We start from the raw sequence: 21,025 nt of genomic DNA, 5'->3' as shown, positions 1-21,025 counted from the left end.
GAGGACTGGGAGATTGTAGAGAAACAGAAGAGAGGAAAATGGGGTGGGAAGAGAAGGGAAAAGAGAAAGAAATAGAGAGAGAGAGAGCTGTGTGTTGCATGCTGTGATAATAATGTGCCCAGCCAGCTGCACAGTCTTTTCGAGCGGAGGTTGTGTGGAGGCAGCAGAATCTGTGCTTGGTTCTGCCCGAGGTGATGCTTGTGAGCATCTCTCGACTTGTGAATGAGTGCGTGCTGGCGACAGCATCCCCGCGATACCTTCAGTGAAGAGCGGACAGCAACAGCAGCAGCAGCAGCAACCTTTCCAGAACAAAACCAAACCATCACAGAGCAGTCGTCAGGAAGATATTGGTAACAGGGAGTTGTGCTGCTTTTCTTATTAGTTCATTAGTCTCAATCAGACGAACAACGTCGTTAAGTTCGTTGCGATCTATTAAATCATGGCTTGTCCGGAAACACTTCCTCTTTCTTCAGAAGCATCAGATTGCGATGACAGTTCGCCGCTTCAGCGAAAGAAAGGCATGTCGATTTTCCGCGATGTGAGTACCAGCTAAAATTCCGTGAAATGTAATCAACCTAACATGGTTATTCCTAACTAACCTAATTTAGAATGACAGCAACTGCAGCACAAGCCAGACCCACTTTAATGCACGGTGTTGTAATATATTTAAACAACTCCTAATATATGAGCGAGTGTGTGAGGAAGCGAAATGAGAAGCAGGATTCATATTTTAGTAGGAGAAATAGATTTTCAAATATGTTAGGTAGCATAATGATTAACGTCCTTGAATAAAAATCTGGGAGTCAGCGAAGTGATGAAGAAATACTTCGAATATATGGTGCCCCTTTCCATTGCTGAGAATGGTGAATAATTGGTAGGGTCTTTGGATTAAATGTTTGGCCCTTTGGTAGCAGTGAAATATTTGAACATGTAATTGAATCTGCTAAAGCAGCGTCGTTAAAGCTACGATTCCGCTTTTTTAAAAGAATTAAAGTTGAATAAAATCGATTTCAAATGAAAGATAAATGACCTGTCGGATGGGAGAGAGGAGACAGTAAATCTTTGGGGCTGCCGGTTAGCAGAACACCCTGGTTTGGGATCGGAGGATGCAATTCGACAGGATACAATCTGTGGTCCTCGTCCTCCTCATATAACGCCAAATATGAGCAAATGAAACCGCCCAAAAAAGTTTCAATAGAATTGGAAGTTATTCACGCTAAAACTTTAATTTTGGAATTATAAATTAAAATGTGTCTCAGCTTTTAAATATAACCAGAGCAAATATTTCTATGCTGTAAACTCCAGTATTTAATCTCAGTTTCTAAATAGTTACGATAGGCTTTATTATTTATTAGAGTCATAGAGAGATACAGCACTGAAACAGGCCCTTCAGCCCACCGAGTCTGTGCTGACCAACGACCACCCATTTATCCCATATTCCCTACCACATCCCCACCATTCTCCTACCATCTACCTACACTAGGAGCAATTTATAATGGCCAATTTACCTATCAACCTGCAAGTCTTTGGCTGTGGGAGGAAACCGAAGCACCCGGCAGAAACCCACACAGTCACAGGGAGAACTTGCAAACTCCACACAGGCAGTACCCAGAACAGAACCCAGGTCACTGGAGCTGTGAGGCTGCGGTGCTAACCACTGCGCCACTCAAAGGTAAAAGTAAAAGTGGCAAATATAACAAGACCTATGAAAACACTTATTTTGACACATAATTATCCAGTAAAATCTTTAGTAAAGAATGTTTCAGAGTTACTGTCGACATAGGCTATTGTTGAGAGCCCCATTTTATCTGGTAGCCAATCCAGAAGAGAGACATCCAGATGCTGGAAGTATAGCGAGAAGCCTTGAGACTAATCCTAATTTCAGGAGTCTGAGTTATGAGAAAAAAACACAAGATATTTGGGGGTCTAAATTCCACATTGTGCAGTCATATTTTCTGGTATGGAACTGGCACAGCAATGAAGAACTTGTGTGTGCACCAGGCTCACCACCACATTGGTTCTAAGATTCTATTAGGTGGCCCCATTAGGAGCACAGCATTGATTTAAATATTAAAATGCACCTGAATAACATCTGGTTTGCTAAATTTGTCCATAAAAACACCTGATTTGGTTGGTCTTAACTTCAATCAGGAAGTCATTGCCTAACACTCAAGAAGCATATTTACTTTAATAGCCCATGTTAGTTCATTGAACTTTTTTATACATTTGAGCCAGGTCCTTAGAACAATGCTTCTGATGTTGATCTGTTTTGCCTTCTCTGCCCATTGTTGCCTCAAAGCGAGCCAGGAAACTATGTTGCTGCTGGGTGGAATGATGAGGTCCCTCCTCCTGCCAACCTCCTTCACTGGCACCTTCAAAGATACATCTGAAAAGCAGGGAGACATTCTGCCTGTTATTTCAGTTGAGTTCAAAACAGAACTGATTAAAGCCACAGTGCACCACCTTTTTAAGAGGTGCTGTCTTTAATTGCCACGAAAATGTGCTATGTCAAATGATGATTTTTTTAAATCCACCGGCTGGAAACCTGAATTAAATTTAAAAGACAAAGAAACAGATAAAAGGTGGCTCTACTGGCAGCTAAGGTGGCCACTCCAATTTCCATCACTATAATCCACATGTCAATGCATTGAGGTGGAGATGAATTGTCTGCCCAGTCCCAGCAAGAACAATGACTTGGGGAATCTGAGTGAACTACCTATCTAGTTCCCATTAGCAAGACATTAAGACCATCACTTGGGACATTAAACTGGTGGAGATGAACCACTCAAACCTAATCACTTGAACAATGGGGCTATGGTTGTGAGAAAGGAATTCAAAAACATGGACTGATTAAGTGTAAAGAGGGAATACACACTGGTAACCACCATGTTGAATCACTGGGCGATGGTCATGTGACACCACCATCTCTATGCTTAAGCTAGGGTCTTCTCTGCAGAAACCAGACAAGCAGCTACAGACTGACAAGAGAAGACCCAAGTGGGGTCCCTCCTCCCTCACTCTCTCCAATCCACCTTGCAAGCTTCAAACCCTGCCTGCTGGCCGTTACCACCTAGGCAAAACACTGATGCAGATTGAGACCCCATGAAGGAAATCATCTGCATTGCTGTCTCCAGGAGATCCACCAAGTCAGCCATCCACATATTCAACCTGGAAACCTCAGGACCACTGAATTCAGCCTGAAGCCAGCCAAGTCACCAACCTCCACAGCCTGTATATGCCCTTTTATTTTGCTGGGCTCTAATTTGACCAATCTATCCTTCCCCACTTTGTAACCTATTTGTGTGAGTGTGTGAAGCCCGTGTGTGTGTGTGTGTGTGTGTGTGTGTGTGTGTGTGTGTGTGTGTGTGTGTGTGTGTGTGTGTGTGTGTGTGTGTGTAAGTTGGAACATAGTTTATTTTTTTACTTAGATCAGTTTAAGTACAATAAAGCTAATATCTTTCTTTGTTAAACTCAAGAAAACCTGTCTGATTGGTTCTTTTTATGGTCACAGCATGTAAATAGTAAAACACTCACTGAATTGGCAAGTATATCCACTTTAAAAAAGGAACTAAACCTGTTGTGGCCTAATAAAGAGAGGGAAAAGAGGGGAGCCCTTCGACCACTCCTCTTCTGATTGTAACATCAGTGACATCCAATTATCACTCCCCTGATAGACAAACTACCCATAAATAGTGTGAGTAGCGTTGGCAGCTCACTGTTTCATGATAAGCAGGCATAGACCAATTTAGCATGGCTTTCACATCCATGTGAACAGACATACCATCAGAGTATGTTGGCCATTTTCCTCCTGTTTCTGGCCCATTACGAATTAGGCATCCTGAGCTTTTCAGCTGAGAGAGAAAATGCCTGAGAGGTGATCTTTTAGAAGTATATAAGATGCTTAAAGGTATAGATCAAGTGGAATATTCCATTAACTTAAGCTGCAAGAATAGAATAAGGGTACATGGGTTCAAATTAGTAAAATTTAACTTTAGGACTAATCTCAGTAAAGTATCCTTCATACAAAGAGAAATCATTGTGTGGAATAAACTTCCAGATAGAAGCATGGAAGTAAAGACTGTGGAACAATTTATTGTGAAATGACATTTTTGTTGTTTCTACCCTTCCTGTTAAAGGAGGGTTTAATGAAGTAGTCAATACCTCAATATGAAATCAGATCATTGTAGCTGCTGATGATGCAATGTGCCAAAGCTAAATTGAAAACAAATATCAGAAAAACAAAATATTAAAGTTTATATTGCTACAAAAATAGACCCTTTACAAACCTACTCTGACAATCAAAATATGACATTTTGAGTGGATTTTTGGAATTTACCATTTCTAGTTATTCAAGGACATCTGGATAGTTTCTATCACAATAATGCTTTTAGTTACTGAAATTTTTGGAGACTTGTTATCTCACTAAGTCTACAACCTAGATTTATACGTAATACAAGATGTCAATGGCATTTTAAAAATTGTGTAAACTGAAGAATTATTTAATGTATGGTGGCAATACAATAGCAAACAACTCTCACTTTTTCATTATGCATGTTTGTGGGTAAAAGTCAATCCCTGTGTTTTTAGTGTACTTGGTCCATAGTTCTTCTAAAAACCCAATGGAAACATTGATTGGAATTTTTCTGAGGTGGCAGAAATCCCACAGCTGGTACTGAAAGCGGGAGGCAACCCCACTTCGGTGGTTGATGGGACCGGGACCGCACTTTGCTGGAGGCAACCAATGAAGTGGCTGCTGCTAGGGCTGCCATCCTATTAGGGAGGTCGCTGAGGACAGGTAGCACCATTGTCATGGGGGCAGCCATTACTGCTGTGGAGTCCCTTTGTGGGCCATGGAATGCCCCTAAAGGAAGGGTCCCCACCGGAGTCTGCTGGGAGTCCTCTAGGTTTCATTGGATGGTCTTCCCACATGGTCATGGCCCTCCTGACACAGGCAAAATGCTCATGGAGGACAGAAGTGGCCCTTAATTGGCCACTTAAGTGGCTCAATTGGCCTCCCAATGGGTGGCTGATTTTCCACTTTCCAGTGGGAAGACATCGGGCACCTTGCTGATGTCTCGTCATACCATTTTGATAGCTTTCCTGCCTCCCAGCCCATCCTCAAGGGATGGTAAAATTCAACCCTCTGTGTTAGTGGTGGCTCAGTTAGTTGCACTCTTGCCTGTGAGTCACAATGTTATAGGTTCAAATCCCACTCCAGGATTTGTGCGCAAAAATCAATGCTGATACTCCAGGGCAGCACTGAGGGAGTGCTGCACTGTTGGCGGTGTTACCTTTCAGGTGAGATGTTAAACTGAGACCCTGTCTACTCTCCCATGTGTTCATAAAAGATCCTATGGCACTATATTGACGAAGAGCAGAGGAGTTATTTCTGGTCAATCTTTAGCCCTCAATCAACATCACCTCTCCAGAAGATGGGCAGAGCACATTGTCTGAAATGTCAAGTCCTAACAGTTCTTCTAAGAAATTGTCTTTCAAGTGGTGCTCTTCCTCAGAGGTGGACAACTGTCCCCCTGTGGTTTGGTCCCCTGCGCACGCTGATCTGCATGAGAGAACACAAACATTTGTGGGTTATGTTATACAGATCTTGTCATGCCAACCACGCATGATCTGTGTCTCCAAAATTAATAAGTATGCCAATGGGAATCACTCCTCACTTTATGCACAAGGACTCCAGTCTCCCTGGCCAAAATAGTACAGTCACCCTGGGTGCCAGCCAGCTCCAATGTCGCGTCCTCAGCAGAGGTGAGAGGATGCAGATCTGGAACTCCTCTGCCAGTCCAAACTATCTCCCTCATATTGTGGGTCATCTTGCCCTGCAAGAAGAAGGATGGAGATAATAGAGCTTAGCAGAGAGATCAACATGACAGTTCTGCTAATATCAGCCCTTGTGTTCTACTGGAGAATCTGATGTATCTCATGTTGACACACACTGTCTGGGGAGTTAAGCTGGGTGAGCTATGAAGGAAGTGAAGGAAGGTGGTCCGTGGCTGAGATGCAGCCATGCATCTGCCAAGATGAGATGAAACCCTAGCCCCTCTGCTATCATGTGATAGTGCTACCTACTCCATGTCGATCACCCTCCTGCATAGTCACATGCACTCCCCAAAAAGGAGAGTGTTATGGAGCACTCACCTTGGCTGAACACAGGAGGTCGTTGATCCTCTTTTGACACTGGACCCAGTTCCGGTGGGTGACCCCACAGCTGCTGACCTCCTCTGTGATCTCCACCCAGGCAGGAGAACCTCTTCTTGCCATCGCTGAAGAGGACCTCCCACCTTTCCCTTGCAGCCTAGAGGAGAATCTGCTGGGAAGCATCACTAAACCCTAGGGCCATCCTGTGTCTTGCCTCGGGTATCCTCTGCTGTCCTCCTCGGAGGGTTGAGGATTGAGCTCGAGTCTGGTTTCAGTAGTACACTGCAAAGTGACTATAAGGCAAGAGTGATTGCAGGGCTGGCAGGCCTTTAAATATGGTGCCATCACCTGCTCTGCAGTCATCTGATGCCATAATCACAGACTCCCCTCCTGCCCCCACCATCTGATTGGGGGGGGGGGGGGGCGGGGGTGCACCCATGCCTCTACTATGCAAAATGGCTGCCTTCTGCGTAATCATGGTGGGTCGGCCACCCATGTGATGGATGGGAACGGTGCCCTTTTCTGGGTACGCCACCGGTCCCGGCAGCAGGTTCATTCAATTCAATCCAATGAGTGTAAGTAATACAAGTGTCAAATGTCCTAATTCAATTGAATCCCTGTCCAGCTTATTTTTTTTCGCTTAACCTGTGATATTCTAAACATCATCCATATTATAGAAATTAGGTGATTCACTTGCAAGAACTATGAATAACTTTATCAGTCTCATTTCATTAATATTGCTTAAAAAAAGCTAGGCTGGCAACTTTTCCAGATTGAGTTTCTTCACCAAGGCTGATTTTTCTGTGTATGAAACTGATGATACTTTTTTTGTGTGTGATTTATTTCAGATTTTACGGAGAGCAGACAAAAATGGTAAGAGTTTTGAAGTTTTGGATCAGATATTAACAGTTCCTCCATTATTTGCTTAAAAAAATGGAGACCTCTGTAGCAGGCTTTTCTATGTCGTTAATGCGACTCCATAAAAGGAAATACATGTTCTCATATCCTGTAGGCACATTGAGGTTAAGATTTGAGATGAAAATTTGCTTTAATTTGAATTTTGGGTTGACATTGAGCAATGTTAAACTGACTCAGATAAATTCCTTCTCAACACCTATACTGAGTTGCTTACATTCCATTGTAGCACTAATTTTAATGGCAAAGTGTGGTTGGGAGACAGGTGGGGAGGGGGTGAACGAGAGGGAAGGGTGGGATGGTGGAAGGGAGGGTGGATGGAGGAATGGAGGGGAGACCTTTATCAAATTTATCTCTCGGGATAGGGAAAGTTTAGATGAGTGCATCCCATGGAGGAGTGGTAGGAGGAGTGAAAGGAGTGGAAGGTTTCATCACCATTTGAAGATTGGAAACTGTGGATCCACAATCATTGCTTCTTTCTGCATTGCCCTCTAGAATGTCAATTCACTCATGAACAAGGTCCTTGCCATTCATGAGCTTATGTATAATTGCATTTACGTCCTAGCTTGCCCATTACCGAAGGCTTGCCCTTTGGCTATAGTCTCTAAATTACCATGATGGTGGTTTGGCTCTTTACAACAAGACACCCCTTGGTCTCACCCTCTACCACTCTGGTTGCTTCTCCTCCTTCAATCACCAAACTTTGTTCCACCACTTCATCTCTTCTTTAAAATCCTCATTCTTTACCGCCCTCCCAAGCTTCAGTCCAAGTTTCTCCTTTAGATATCTTTCCCCCTTTCTTCCCTCACCCTCTCCACTGAGCAACTCCTCATCCTCAGTGATTTCCGCCTCTATCTCATCTCACTTTGACCTCTCTCTAAATTCGCTATGAAACTGTCCTCTCAAAGCTTTTCTTTTAATAATGATCCTCTTATTAACAGTTGGATGGTTAGCAATTTAGTGGGAAATGGATCAAAGGAACAGGAGATGAGTTTCATAGACGGCACAGTGGCGCAGTGGTTAGCACCGCAGCCTCACAGCTCCAGGGACCCGGGTTCGATTCTGGGTACTGCCTGTGTGGAGTTTGCAAGTTCTCCCTGTGTCTGCGTGGGTTTCCTCCGGGTGCTCCGGTTTCCTCCCACAAGCCAAAAGACTTGCAGGTTGATAGGTAAATTGGCCATTATAAATTGTCACTAGTATAGGTAGGTGGTAGGGAAATATAGGGACAGGTGGGGATGTTTGGTAGGAATATGGGATTAGTGTAGGATTAGTATAAATGGGTGGTTGATGTTCGGCACAGACTCTGTGGGCCGAAGGGCCTGTTTCAGTGTTGTATCTCTAATAATAAAAATAATAAAAGAAGAGCTTGGAGAGGGCCTGAAGAGAAATGGGAAAGAAACTAGATAGAGTCACAAGTTCAGGGCTAGGGCAAAGGGGAGTTTTAGCTTTAATGACAGGGGGAAGAACAGGAACAGCAGAGGTGGATGAATGGATGGTTTTAATGACGAAAAATGTCCATGAGTTCCTCACACTTGGATTGTGAGAGTGGAGGGGGGATGGGAGAGGAAATTGTTTTGTTGTTGAGAAATAAAGCTGCATGTTATATTTGCTCTCCAGGATGATTCTGGAATAGTGGGTGGTTTCCACAGAGGAGAGTGAGGAGTTATAAAGCTTGTTGTGGTCGAGCCAGATCTTCTTGGTTCCCATGCTAGCTTACATTGAAATTGGTTCCCTCTCAGCTACTTGCCTTGGCCTTTTCAAGATGGCTGTCATCATACCCTTTCCATACAAAAGCCACACTTTCCCCCTCTATCCTTGCAAATTATAACTCCATCACCAATCTCCCCTTCTCTCCAAATTTCTTGACCGTGTTGTCACTTTCTAAATATGTGCCCATTTTCCATGCAACACTGTGTTTGAATTTCTGCATTAAGATTTCTGTCTCTGCCACAGCACTGAAATGACCCTAAACAAAGTCATAAATTACAACCTCTATGACCATGACCATACTGTATTATTTTCCTTCTTGATTTCTCTGCAATCTCTGACATGGTTGACCACACCATTCTAACTTCAATGTCTGTCCACTGCCGTCCAGCTCACTTGGTTCCACAGTTAGCTGTCTAATCGTAAGCAGAGCATCTCTAGCAATGACTTCTTCTTATTGCATTGGTACCTTTGGAATCTCCTCAGGATCTATTCTTGCCTTGCCCCCTTTCTTCATCTACATGCTGCTAACTGGCAGCATCATTCAGAAACATGAAATCAACTTCCACATGAATGCTGACACCACCCAGTACCACCTTCCCACCACTTTTTTGACTCTGCCCTTCCTCAGTGTTGCCAGACTGTTCTCCGTCATCCAGTCATGGATACGCCATAATTTCCAGCTAATCTTTGGGCACACCGAAATCATTGTCTTTGACCCTTATAACAAATTCTGTATCCTTGCGACCGAGTTCCTTCCTCTCCTCAGCCAATGTTGCAGGTGAACCAGACTGTTCACAACCTCAGCATCCTTCTTGAGCCCAAGCTGCTTTCTGGCTCTATATCCCCTCCAACACAAAGACAATTACTTTCACCTCCAATAACATTATTTGCCTCTGCCATTTCCTCAGTCCATGTCCTGCAAAAACCCTTTCTTACCTCCAGACTTAATTGTCTTGCCCAACCTCCCATTCTCTACTCTGTAAATTTCAGCTCATCCAAAACTCTGCTGCCTGTATCATATTTCATAGTAAGTCTTTCTCACTGAACACTCCCATCGTTGTTGACCAACTGAGTCCCTCAACACTTCAAATTTAAAGTTCTCATGCTAATGTTTTGCCCCATTTTATCTCTGCAACTTCCTCCAGCCACACAACCTCCACCCCCACTGCAACCACTCCACCACCCCGCACCCCCCCCCACCCCCCGCTCTCATAGCCCCGTTCCAACTCTGGTTTCTTGTGCATCCCTTTTCCTTTCACACCACTAGACTGTGCCTTTACCTATTAGGTCCCATGCTCAAAAATGATTGCCTTTCTAAACTCCTCTGCTTTCTACTCACTTCTCCTCCTCTAAGATCCTCCTTAAAATCCTCTTGTTTAACCTTCCTCATGTTGAAGAAGGTTACCTGATGATGATGGACATAATGAAATGTCGCTTCAGGAACTCCAGCTTGCTTTAAAGAATGGCATCTTTATTCTGTAAGGTTCAGAAGCCTCACAGGAACTAGAAAATTTGTCGTGGGTTAGGATTAGGTTATACAGTGGCCAGAAAAGGTTTGGGGGAATATTTATATATTTAATTTTTCTCTGTGGAAAGTTGATAGGCTCGTGGAAATAATAAAGAAAATGATTGTCGTGTCAGAGCCTTGCTAGGTAAAAATGGATCTGCCAGAAGGTAAAAGTTGAAATTGGCATATGTATCCTTACCTTACTTTGGAGACAACATGATGCAGTCTGTTGGACTATTATCAATCTCATGGAAATTATTTAGTAAGTATAAAGGATTTACTGGAAGTTGAAACTTACAATCAAACGTCTTAAGAATTCCAACAATGGAGACAATAATATGTGGTGTGGAATTGGTGATTTGTGAAGCTGCTCTTAGCTTTAGGAAAATGACTCAGAGCAATGCATAAACTTGCAACATTGGTGACAGATGCTATTCACAAGAAAGACTGAGAGCTGAATTCTTCTGGATGGAAAAACAATATCGGATCGAGGCAATGAGTCACTTCCAGGAAGGGATACTCCAGTGCAATGATTAGCAGATACAGGAATAAACTGAGAAAGGCAAGTGCCACATTTCTGACTAAAATAAAAGCAAAATACTGCAGATGCTGGAAATCTGAAATAAAAACAGGAAATGCTGGAGATACTCTCAGCAGATCAGGCAGCATCTGTGGAGAGAGAAACAGAGTTAACATTTCCGGTCTGTGACCTTTCATCAGAACTGATGAAAGGTCACAGACCTGAAACGTTATCTCTGCTTCTGTCTCCACAGACGCTGCCTGACCTACTGAGTATTTCCAGCACTGTCTGTTTTTATGCCACATTTCAGACCTTGGTTATTAAGCCTAGAAGACTGTCGACAGCACCCCACCATAACTGAGAAAGTAGACTCCTGTAAGAACAGAGAATCTGTGACTTTTAATAAACTATTTTATATGGTCTAAAGTTGCCTAGTATGGTTCTCATCTCACATTTTAAATTGTGGAGATATATTAACCACTTTCTAATTCACAGAGGTCTGTCCTGAATCTAGGCAACTTTTAAAAGGGCAATCAAAATTTTGCAAAATTGGAGATGGATCATCAACTTGGCACTTCTGGCTGAAGATTGTTGCAAATGCTTCAGCCTTATCTTTCGCACTGATGTGCTGGGCTCCCCCATCATTGAGGATGGGGATATTTGTGGAGCCAACTCCTCCAGTTAGTTGTTTAATTGTCCACCACCATCCATGGCTGGATGTGGCAGGACTGCAGAGCTTAGATCTGATCTGTTGGTTATGGGATTGCTTAGCTCTGTCTATCGCATGCTGCTTACGCAGTTTGGTACGCAGATAGTCCCATGTTGTAGCTTCACCAGATTGACACCTCATTTTGAGCTATGTTTGGTGCTGCTCCTGGCATGCTTTCCTGCACTCTTCATTGAACCAGGGTTGGTCTCCTGGCTTGATGGTAATGGTAGAGTGGGGGATATGCCGGGCCATGAGGTTACAGATTGTGGTTGAGTACAATTCTGCTGCTGCTGATGGCCCACAGTGCCTCATGCATGCCCAGTTTTGTGTTGCTAGATCTATCCCAAAACCTATCCCATTTAGCACGGTGGTAGGGCCACACAACACGAAGGAGGATATCCTCAATGTGAAGACGGGACTTCATCTCCACAACGACAGTGCGGTGGTCACTCCTACCAATACTATCATGGCAAGATGTATCTGCAGTGGGCAGATTGGTGAGGACGAGGTCAAGTATGTTTTCCCCTCTTGTTGGTTCCCTCACCACCTGCCGCATACCCAGTCTATCAGATATGTCTTTTAGGGCTCGGCCAGGTCTGTCAGTAGGGTGCTACCAAGCCACTCTTGGTGATGGACATTGAAGTCCCCCACCCAGAGTACATTCTGTGCCCTTGCCACCCTCAGTGTTTCCTCCAAGTGCTGTTCAACATGGAGGGGTTCTGACTCATCAGCTGAAGGAGGGCGGTAGGTGGTAATCAGCACAACCTTGAGGTTTCCTTATCTATGTTTGACCTGATGCCATGAGACTTCATGGGGTCCAGAGTCGATGTTTGAGGACTCCCAGGGCAACTCCCTCCCTACTGTATACCACTGTGCCGCCACCTCTGTTGGGTCTGTCCTGCTGGTGGGACAGAACATACCCGGGGATGGTGATGGCAGAGTCTGGGACATTGTCTGTCAGGTATGATTCCGTGAGTATGACTATGTCAGGCTGTTGCTTGACTAGTCTGTGGGACAGCTAACTGTACCTTCTTAAACCAATTCCTTCCCATCAGCGAGACGTTGTACCCTCCAACTACCACCAATGGCAAGTAATAGGATGCATCATCATATTCCATCCTAACACAAACTTGACCTACCACTGGGATACTGTTATTGGAATAACTAGTCAGTTTCACACCAGTTTTGCAAAAGGAAATGTGACTTAGGATTTCATGTACTCCTTCCAAGATAACAGACACTACTACAGCTGTATGAACAATTAAGGTAAGTTGTGAATCTTCTACATTCATTTCTACTGGAATTATATCTTCAGCCCTATCACTCTTCTCTTGCATGTGTTGTTTTTGTTGCTGTCTGACTTGAGTACAACTCTTGATTTCCCTGCTCAGCTTCTGTTTCCATATCTGTCATATCCGCATTCGGGGACTTCCAGGTTTCCGAACTAGCTTTTGATCAACCCTGATCTCGACCTGGTGCTCGACCGCAAACCGAAACTTAGCCCCTACCTGGTGCTTGTTCGTGACCTGATGCTTAACTGTGACATGGAGCATTACTGTTTCCTTTACTCCTGCAAGCTGTCTGGATATTGAACAACTGTATTTATTTATTTAGAGATACAGCACTGAAACAGGCCCTTCGGCCCACCGAGTCTGTGCTGACCAACAACCACCCATTTATACTAACCCTACAGTAATCCCATATTCCCTACCACCTACCTACACTAGGGGCAATTTACAACAGCCAATTTACCTATCACCTGCAAATCTTTGGCTGTGGGAGGAAACCGGAGCACCCGGCGAAAACCCACACTGTCACAGGGAGAACTTGCAAACTCCGCACAGGCAGTACCCAGAATTGAACCCGGGTCCCTGGAGCTGTGAGGCTGTTGTGCTAACCACTGCACCATTGTGCTGCCCATCTTTGGACTTCCATTGCTTCTAGCTTCTCACAATTTTGAAAGTACTCTGATCTATCCTCACACTTGCCCCATTTTTCTGCCTAGCAGCTGTCTAATTTCTGCATTAATACATTCTGCCACTGTACAGCTGCTACCACAGGGCCTAAATAGAACTCCCAATATAGTTTTAAATCCTTTTCAATTTCTTAATTTTACCCATAAGGTATTTACTGCCTGCTTATCTCTCATTATGTCATCTATCACAGAAGAAATTCCATCCTTTATTACTAGTGCTACTCCCCCCCTCTACCAGATTGCCTATCCTCCCTGTAGGCCTTACAACCTGCTATATTCAGTTCCCAGTCTTGACTGTCTTGCAGCCATGACTCAGCAATGGCTATCATATTGTACCCTCTAAGTTGAATTTGCACCTGCAATTCATTCAGTTTATTCCTTATACTTTCCCGTCTGCATAAAGAACACTTATTTGGGGTATACACCCGAACTTGTCCTTCTGCTCTGTTAGATTATAAAGAGAAATTATATAAACTAGCCTTATAGTCCCTGGAATATAAAAGGTTAAGGGGTGATTTGATTGTCGTTTGTGGATTTTGAAAGGAATTGGTAGGGTAGTTAGAGATAAACCTTTTCTGATGGTGGGAGAGGCTAGGACAATGGGACATAATCTAAAAATAAGAGCCAGGCCATTCAGGAGAGAAATTGAGAAATACTTCTTCGCTTAAAGTATGGTGGAAATGTGGTGCTGTCTGCTACAAAAAGCAGTAGATGCTAACTCAATTAATAATTTTAAATGTGAGGTTGATAGATTTTTGCTGGCTAATAGTGTTACTGGGTTTGGAGCCAAGTTGGGTGGATGAAGATAAGATCAAGATCAGCCATAGTCTCATTGAATGATGGAACATGCTCTTGGGGCTGAATGGACTACTCCTGGTCTTATGTTCCTATGTTCAACCCCAGGCTCATTATATCTTGATATTGGACAAGTAAGAGCACATTTAAGCTTATAAGAACAAGGGTTTGCATATGCGTGAACCCAAAATAAATCTTTAAAGTAAAAAACCCAAAAATATAGCATTAATATACGTTCATGAAATGGCCATTTTTGTCACATATGGGGCAATGTTAATGCTTTTGTGATTTTGTGATGTGTGGCAGTCACCCACATTTATTACATTCACTGGATCGAGTCACACAGCTCCCTCAATTACACTTTTTCACACCCTGCCTCCTTTAAGAACACCATTCCATTCTCCCAGTTTCTCCATCTCTGACGCATCTGCTCTGATGATGCAACCTTCCATGACAGCGCTTCTGATATGTCTTCCTTTTTCCTCAACTGAGGATTCCCCCCCCCCCCCCCCACTGTGCTTGACAGGGTTCTCAACTGTGTCCGGCCCATTTCCTGCACTTCTACCCTCACCCCTTCCCCTCTCTTCCAGAACCACAACAGAGTTCCCCTTGTCCTCACTTTCCACCCCACCAGCCTCCACATCCAAAGGATCATCCTCCGCCATTTCCGCCACATCAAGCGTGATGTTACTACCAAACGCATCTTCCCCTTCCCTCCCCTGTCAGCATTCCGAAGGGATCATTCCCTCCGTGACAGCCTGGTCCACTCCTCCATTACCCCCAACACCTCGTCCCCTTCCCACAGCACCTTCCCCTGCAATCGCGGGAGGTGTAATACCTGCGCATTTACCTCCTCTCTCCTCACTATTCAAGGCCCCAAACACTTCTTTCAGGTGAAGTAGCAATTTAATTGTATTTCTTTCAATTTAGTATACTGTATTCACTGCTCACAATGTGGTCTCCTCTGTATTGGGGAGACCAAACGCAGATTGGGTGACCGCTTTGTGGAACACCTCCATTCAGTCCAAAAGCACGACCCCGAGTTTCCGGTTGCTTGCCATTTCAACACACCCCCCCCCCCCCACCTGCTCTCATGCCCACATCTCTGTCCTGGGATTGCTGCAGGACAGTGAACATCAAAGCAACCGATTAGGCACACTACAGCCTGCCGGACTGAACATTGAGTTCAAACATTTCAGAGCATGACGGACCCCCCTTTTTATTTTCAGTTATTTTTTATTTTTTCCTTTTTCTTTTTATTTTGTTTTAATTTGTTTCATCATTCATTTTTCTTACCATGTGCCTGCCCACTGTTTTTTTCATGTTTGTGCTTTGGGCCAGGGCTGTTCATTTTTCTGTCCATTAACACCCTTTCTGCACTAATGCTTTGTCTTTCACCACACCATTAACATATTGTTTGCCTTTGCTCCATGACCTTCTGGTCAGTTATTCTCTGTGACCCTGTCCTATCAACACCTTTACTTTTGTTATCTCTTGCCCCACCTCCACTTTATTTGTTTAAAACCTATTACATTTCTAACCTTTGCCAGTTCTGATGAAGGGTCACTAACCTGAAACGTTAACTCTGCTTCTTTCTCCACAGATGCTGCCAGACCTGCTGAGTATTTCCAGCATTTCTTGTTTTTATTTCAGATTTCCAGCATCTGCACTATTTTACTTTTATTATCATTAGAATTCTTCCTGTGTTTGAAATGGTTTAATAACAGCAATATAAACTTACATTTATATAGCATCTTTAACATAGTAAAATGGCTCAAAGTGATGCAGACGTTAGGACAGGTGACCAAAAGCTTAGTCAAAGTGATAGTTTTTACTGAGTATCTTAAAGGAGCAGAGAGAGGTGGAGTGGCAGTGAGGTTTGCGGAAGAAATTCCACAGCTTAGATCCTAGCCGGCTGAAGATGTGGCCACCAATGGTGGGTTGAATGAAGTTGGGGATGGGCAAGAGGCCAAAACTGCAGGATTGCAGTGTTCTTAGAAGATTGTAGAGCAGGAGTAGGTAACAGAGATAGGGAGGGATGAGTCCATGAGATATTTGATCATGAAGATGACAATTTTAAAATGAATGCATTTGGGCATAGGGATGATGGGTGAATAGAATTGGTGCAGAGATTTAGATGAGCCCACATTTATGGTGGCTGGAAGATGGGAGGCTGGTCAGGAACACATTGGAATAGTCAATTCTGGAGACAGCGAAAGCATGGATCAAGGGTTGAGGAGCGGATGAGGCAGGGACAAAGATGAGCGATATTATAGAGGTGGAAATTGGCTGTCTTAATGAAGGAGAGGAAGGAAAGGCTATTTGGTCAGAAATTCAGCTCAGGTTCAACGAGGATACAGGGGTTGCAAAAAGTCTAGTTTAGTCTGAAACAATGGCCATAAATGGGATGGAATTGGTGGCTGGAGAATGGAATTTGGTCTCCTTAGTGTTTAACTCGAGGAAATTTCTGCTATTCCAATACTGGATGTCAGATAAGCAGCCTAATAACACAGGTAGTGATGAATTTGAGAGAGCTGGTGTTGAGGTAGAACTGGGTATCATCTGCGTACATGTGGATCCTGACATTGTGTTTAAATGTCGCCGAAGTGAAGAATGTAGATGAGAAGTACCTCCTGGGGGACTCTAGAGGAAATGGTGTGTGAGCAGGAAGTGAAGTCATTGCAGGTGATTCTTATGGTTATGACTGGATAGATAAGAATGGAACCAGGCAAAGGCAGTCCCACTCAACAGGACAATGGAGGAGAGGCATTCAAGGAGGATGGTGTAGTTAACCATGTCAAAGGCTGCAGAGAAGTCGAGAAGGATGAGGAAGCATAGTGTGGCATGGTCACAGTCAAATAGGATATCATTTGTGATTTACTTGTCCATGTGCTTCATCGCATTGGAAGGGTGCTGCAGCTAGCCGTGCTTATGGTGGATCACCTGCTTTAAGCAATGACGCTTGCTGCTTTAATTTAGCCCTTTCATAAATCATATTTTCCTTGATGGTGAAAGCTCAATTGAACTTTGTCATCATTGTACCCTGCTTTTTATTTTCATCATCTGTCAGGTTAAATGATTCAGGAACATTCTCTGACTTAATCAGCATGTTTATTGTTTGATATCCATTCTGTTTGGTGGTCCTGATTCAACATGATAGTGTCTCAACACAACATGATCTAACATGAAAGTGTCCCAACGCAACATGATACTGTATCAAAGCAACATGATACTGTGTCAAAGCAACATGATGGTACCTCAACACAACGTGATGCAACATGATCATATCTGAACACAACACGATGTAACATAATCATGTCTCGATGCAGCATTGCATAGAATTACATGAAATATTCAGCACAAAAACAAGCTGCTCCACCCAACTAGTCTGTCCTGGTGTTTATACTCCACGTGAGTCTCCTCCCATTCTATCTACCTCATCTCAGCTGTTCAGCATATCTTTTGATTCCTTTTTCTCTCATGTACTTATTTATTTTTCTCTTGAAAACATGTAAGTCATTTGCCTCAACCACTTCCTGTGATAGCAAGATCCACATTGTAACCACTCGCTGAGTAAAGAAATTTCTCCTTATTTCTGTATTGGATATATTAGTAACTATCTTGTATTCATGGGCCCTAGTTTTGGATTCTCCCACGTGGAAACATTCTCTCCATATCTACCCTGACCAAACACATTCATAATTTTAAAGGCCTCTATTAGACCACCTCCAAGTCTTTGCTTCTCTAAAGAGAAAAGCCACAATCTTACCCAATGGATTCAGTGTTTGACTGATCTGGGTTTGATTGTATTAGTCTGTCCAGTTATCTGTGTTCACTGTGATTGATTGATTAAGTCTATGGGTGGAGCTTAAGAGTTTGCCACTGAAACTAAAAGAGCAGGACTCGAATGTTCTACAGAAAACAGACTGCTCTGAGAAGACATTGCACTGAGATCTTGTAAGTGCTGAGATATTTTAAAATGCTGTAAATAAACCAGTTGGTGATTTAATACAAGTGTGATATCTGCATTTCTCTGAGATAAATCATATATATATACATATATAAATACCCAGCAACCCGGCGTTAACATAACCAAAACGTGGCAACAAGGATGATTCAACAAAATTTAATGTTATTAGCGAAAGAATCATTTTTTTCAATGTTGGGAATCCTCCCTTGTGCTGGAAGTGATGGATTTCGGGGTTTAAGACCTAATTGCTCGCTAAGGGAATGGGCAGCCCAGATTTAGCAGTGAATCATTAGAAAGCAATACTTGTACATTGTCTTGGAGCAGAAGGCCAGCGGATATTCAAGCAGCGCACAGAAGATACGGCAGTAAGTGTTCTCAAAACATACTTCGAGCCAATGAAAAGTGTGATGATAGAGCGATATGCATTCCACCAGAGATCCCAGCGACATGGTGAGCCCTTAAACAATACGTGACAGCATTGCAGTAATTGGCAGTTACATGTAAATTTGGTGCACTAACCAATGAACTAATTTGTGACCAATTAATTGAAAGAACTTCAATTCCACAAGTTAGGGAGTATTTCCTCATGGAGGATAATGATTTAACCATAGAAAAAGCCATAACCGTGACAGTCCAGATCGAATCTGCTATGTTAGACTCAAAGAAGTTACAGACACATGCACGGATTGAACCTGCTATGTTAGATTCAAAGAGGTTACACACACATGCACAGATTGAATCTGCTATGTTAGATTCAAAGAGGTTACACACCCATGCACCCTTCGACTCAGGGTTGCAGACACAGCTTGCCCAACCAGCTTCAGTACAGGGGTTAAGAACAAGAAGACCTCAGTAACCTCATTAAAACGTGCTCCATCACAGTCAGTTATCTTCAAAATTGTGGCCAAATTATGGAAATGTTCACTGAGTCACAATGCCATGTCCAGCTCAAGGGAAAAAGTGTAACTCATGCTTAATATGGAACCATTTTGCAAAGATGTGCAGTTCGTTAAAGAAAAACACTTCATCAGTTCAACATGTAGGAGAGTCTCTCCCTGAGAGTGAGGTACAACATGTATTTACCATCACAAAAGGTAAAGCACCAGGTCACTTCAAGGAGTGCTCAGTCGAGGTCGCAGGCATCTCAGTGGCACCTTTTATTGACGTTGGCGCTAAGTATCTATTTTGAGTGACAAACTCTACCATCGGCATTTTTCGCAATTCTCTCTCACTCCTGCAACAGACACTCTTCAAACTTATGACGACACTATAATTCCAGTTTCGGGGATGATCACAGTTCCAGTACGCTATAAAAATGTCACCCTGGACAGATTCACTTTCTGTGTAGCTAAAGGCCAAAGCCTTATGGGAGTAAATCTTTTCAATAGGCTTGGATTCAAACCCCACCAGAGTACACATCAATAGGATTGATAATGTAGAATCTACATGCCAGTATCCTTCCTTATTACTGGATTTGAGGAGATCAAAGGGTACTGTCATGCTCCTTGTGTTGACACATCAATTCACCAGTTTCACAAAAGTTTGAGACAGTTGCCATTTGCAATCTGTGCTGAAGTGTCACAGGAGCTGAAACGACTAGAAACAGATGGTATCATCGAGCGAATCGACTCATCGCAGTGGATATCAAATCTAGTCAGTGCACAATGGAAAAATAGTGAACCTAGTTTATGCATTGACCTAAAGGCAGTCAACAAAGCTATCATACCAGACAAGTATCCACTTCCTACAATTCAAGAACTGTCAGCATCATTTCATGACTCCACAGTCTTCACAAAGCTTGATATACAACAGTTATCTTCAGATACCTCTAGAGGAACAAAGCCGATATCTTACTGCTTTTGTTACTCATGAAAGTTTGTTTCAGTACCGCAGAATGCCCTATGGACTAAGTTCAGCACTCAGTGCATTCCAGAAGATCATTTCTTCAGCCTTCTCGGATTTGAGGGGACGCTCAAACTACTTGATAATGTCGTTGTCCACAGAAGGGACAAAGCTGAACATGGTCAACAATTATCAGCCGTGCTCACTCAACTTGTAAAACACAATTTGAAGCTAAACAAGGACAAATGTATATTTGCGGCACCCGAGATTGACTTTCTAGGTAACCAAGTGACAGCAGCTGGAGTAAAGCCTACTTACTCTCTGACCAGAAAGACACCAGCCGAACTTATGATAGTTTGCAACTTTCGCATCTGACTGACCATTCTTAAGCCTTCACTACCAATTAAAGAGAATGTCAGAGCGAAAGCAGATGAAATCGCAAAGTAATAAGGTAAAGCTAAAGCAAACTTTGACAAGTGTACAGGCGCAAGGGAACCACAATTTCAAGTTGGAGATTGGGTTCGAATCAAACAGCCAAATTGTGACCACAAACTTGCTTCAACAGAATCAGGTCCAAAGCAGATTAAACATTTTCTCAGTACCAATGCTTATCTGTTAGATGACAACACCAAGTGGAATGCAAAATGTTTTATAGGGAGCAGAGCAGGATATTTTGAGGATAGTCGTTCCATGAGGAAACATTTCCTTTTCCTATGAGTGATATTGATCATCGACCTCATCAAGCTGATCAAACAGATCCACAAACTCAAATTCATAAATCTAATCTCAGACCTAAGAGACCTTCCTATTTCAAAGACTATTTCTGTACTTAGAGAAAGCAGACAAGTTGAACACTAAGAAATAACTTGATGTATACTTGTTTGCTGTTTAATCTACTTTAATTCAAAAATAATGTCTTCAGTTAAAAG

At 43.0% G+C, this 21,025-nt stretch overlaps 1 protein-coding gene across 1 annotated transcript in view; it reads left to right on the top strand.

Moving 5' to 3' along the window:
* Nucleotides 1-439: 439 nt before the first annotated feature.
* The window catches only part of necab1 (N-terminal EF-hand calcium binding protein 1), a 346,067-nt gene continuing 325,481 nt past the window's right edge, over nucleotides 440-21,025 (top strand). Inside the window, exons 1-2 of the mRNA XM_068030830.1 lie at nucleotides 440-538; nucleotides 7,002-7,026. Coding sequence (XP_067886931.1) covers nucleotides 440-538; nucleotides 7,002-7,026 — 124 coding nt within the window. The remainder of the gene's footprint in view (nucleotides 539-7,001; nucleotides 7,027-21,025) is intronic.

Source organism: Heterodontus francisci, chromosome 5 (assembly GCF_036365525.1).
Source record: "Heterodontus francisci isolate sHetFra1 chromosome 5, sHetFra1.hap1, whole genome shotgun sequence".
NCBI lineage: Eukaryota > Metazoa > Chordata > Chondrichthyes > Heterodontiformes > Heterodontidae > Heterodontus > Heterodontus francisci.
Note: the sequence above shows the minus strand (reverse complement) of the source record. Positions and strands in the feature narration are given on the sequence as shown.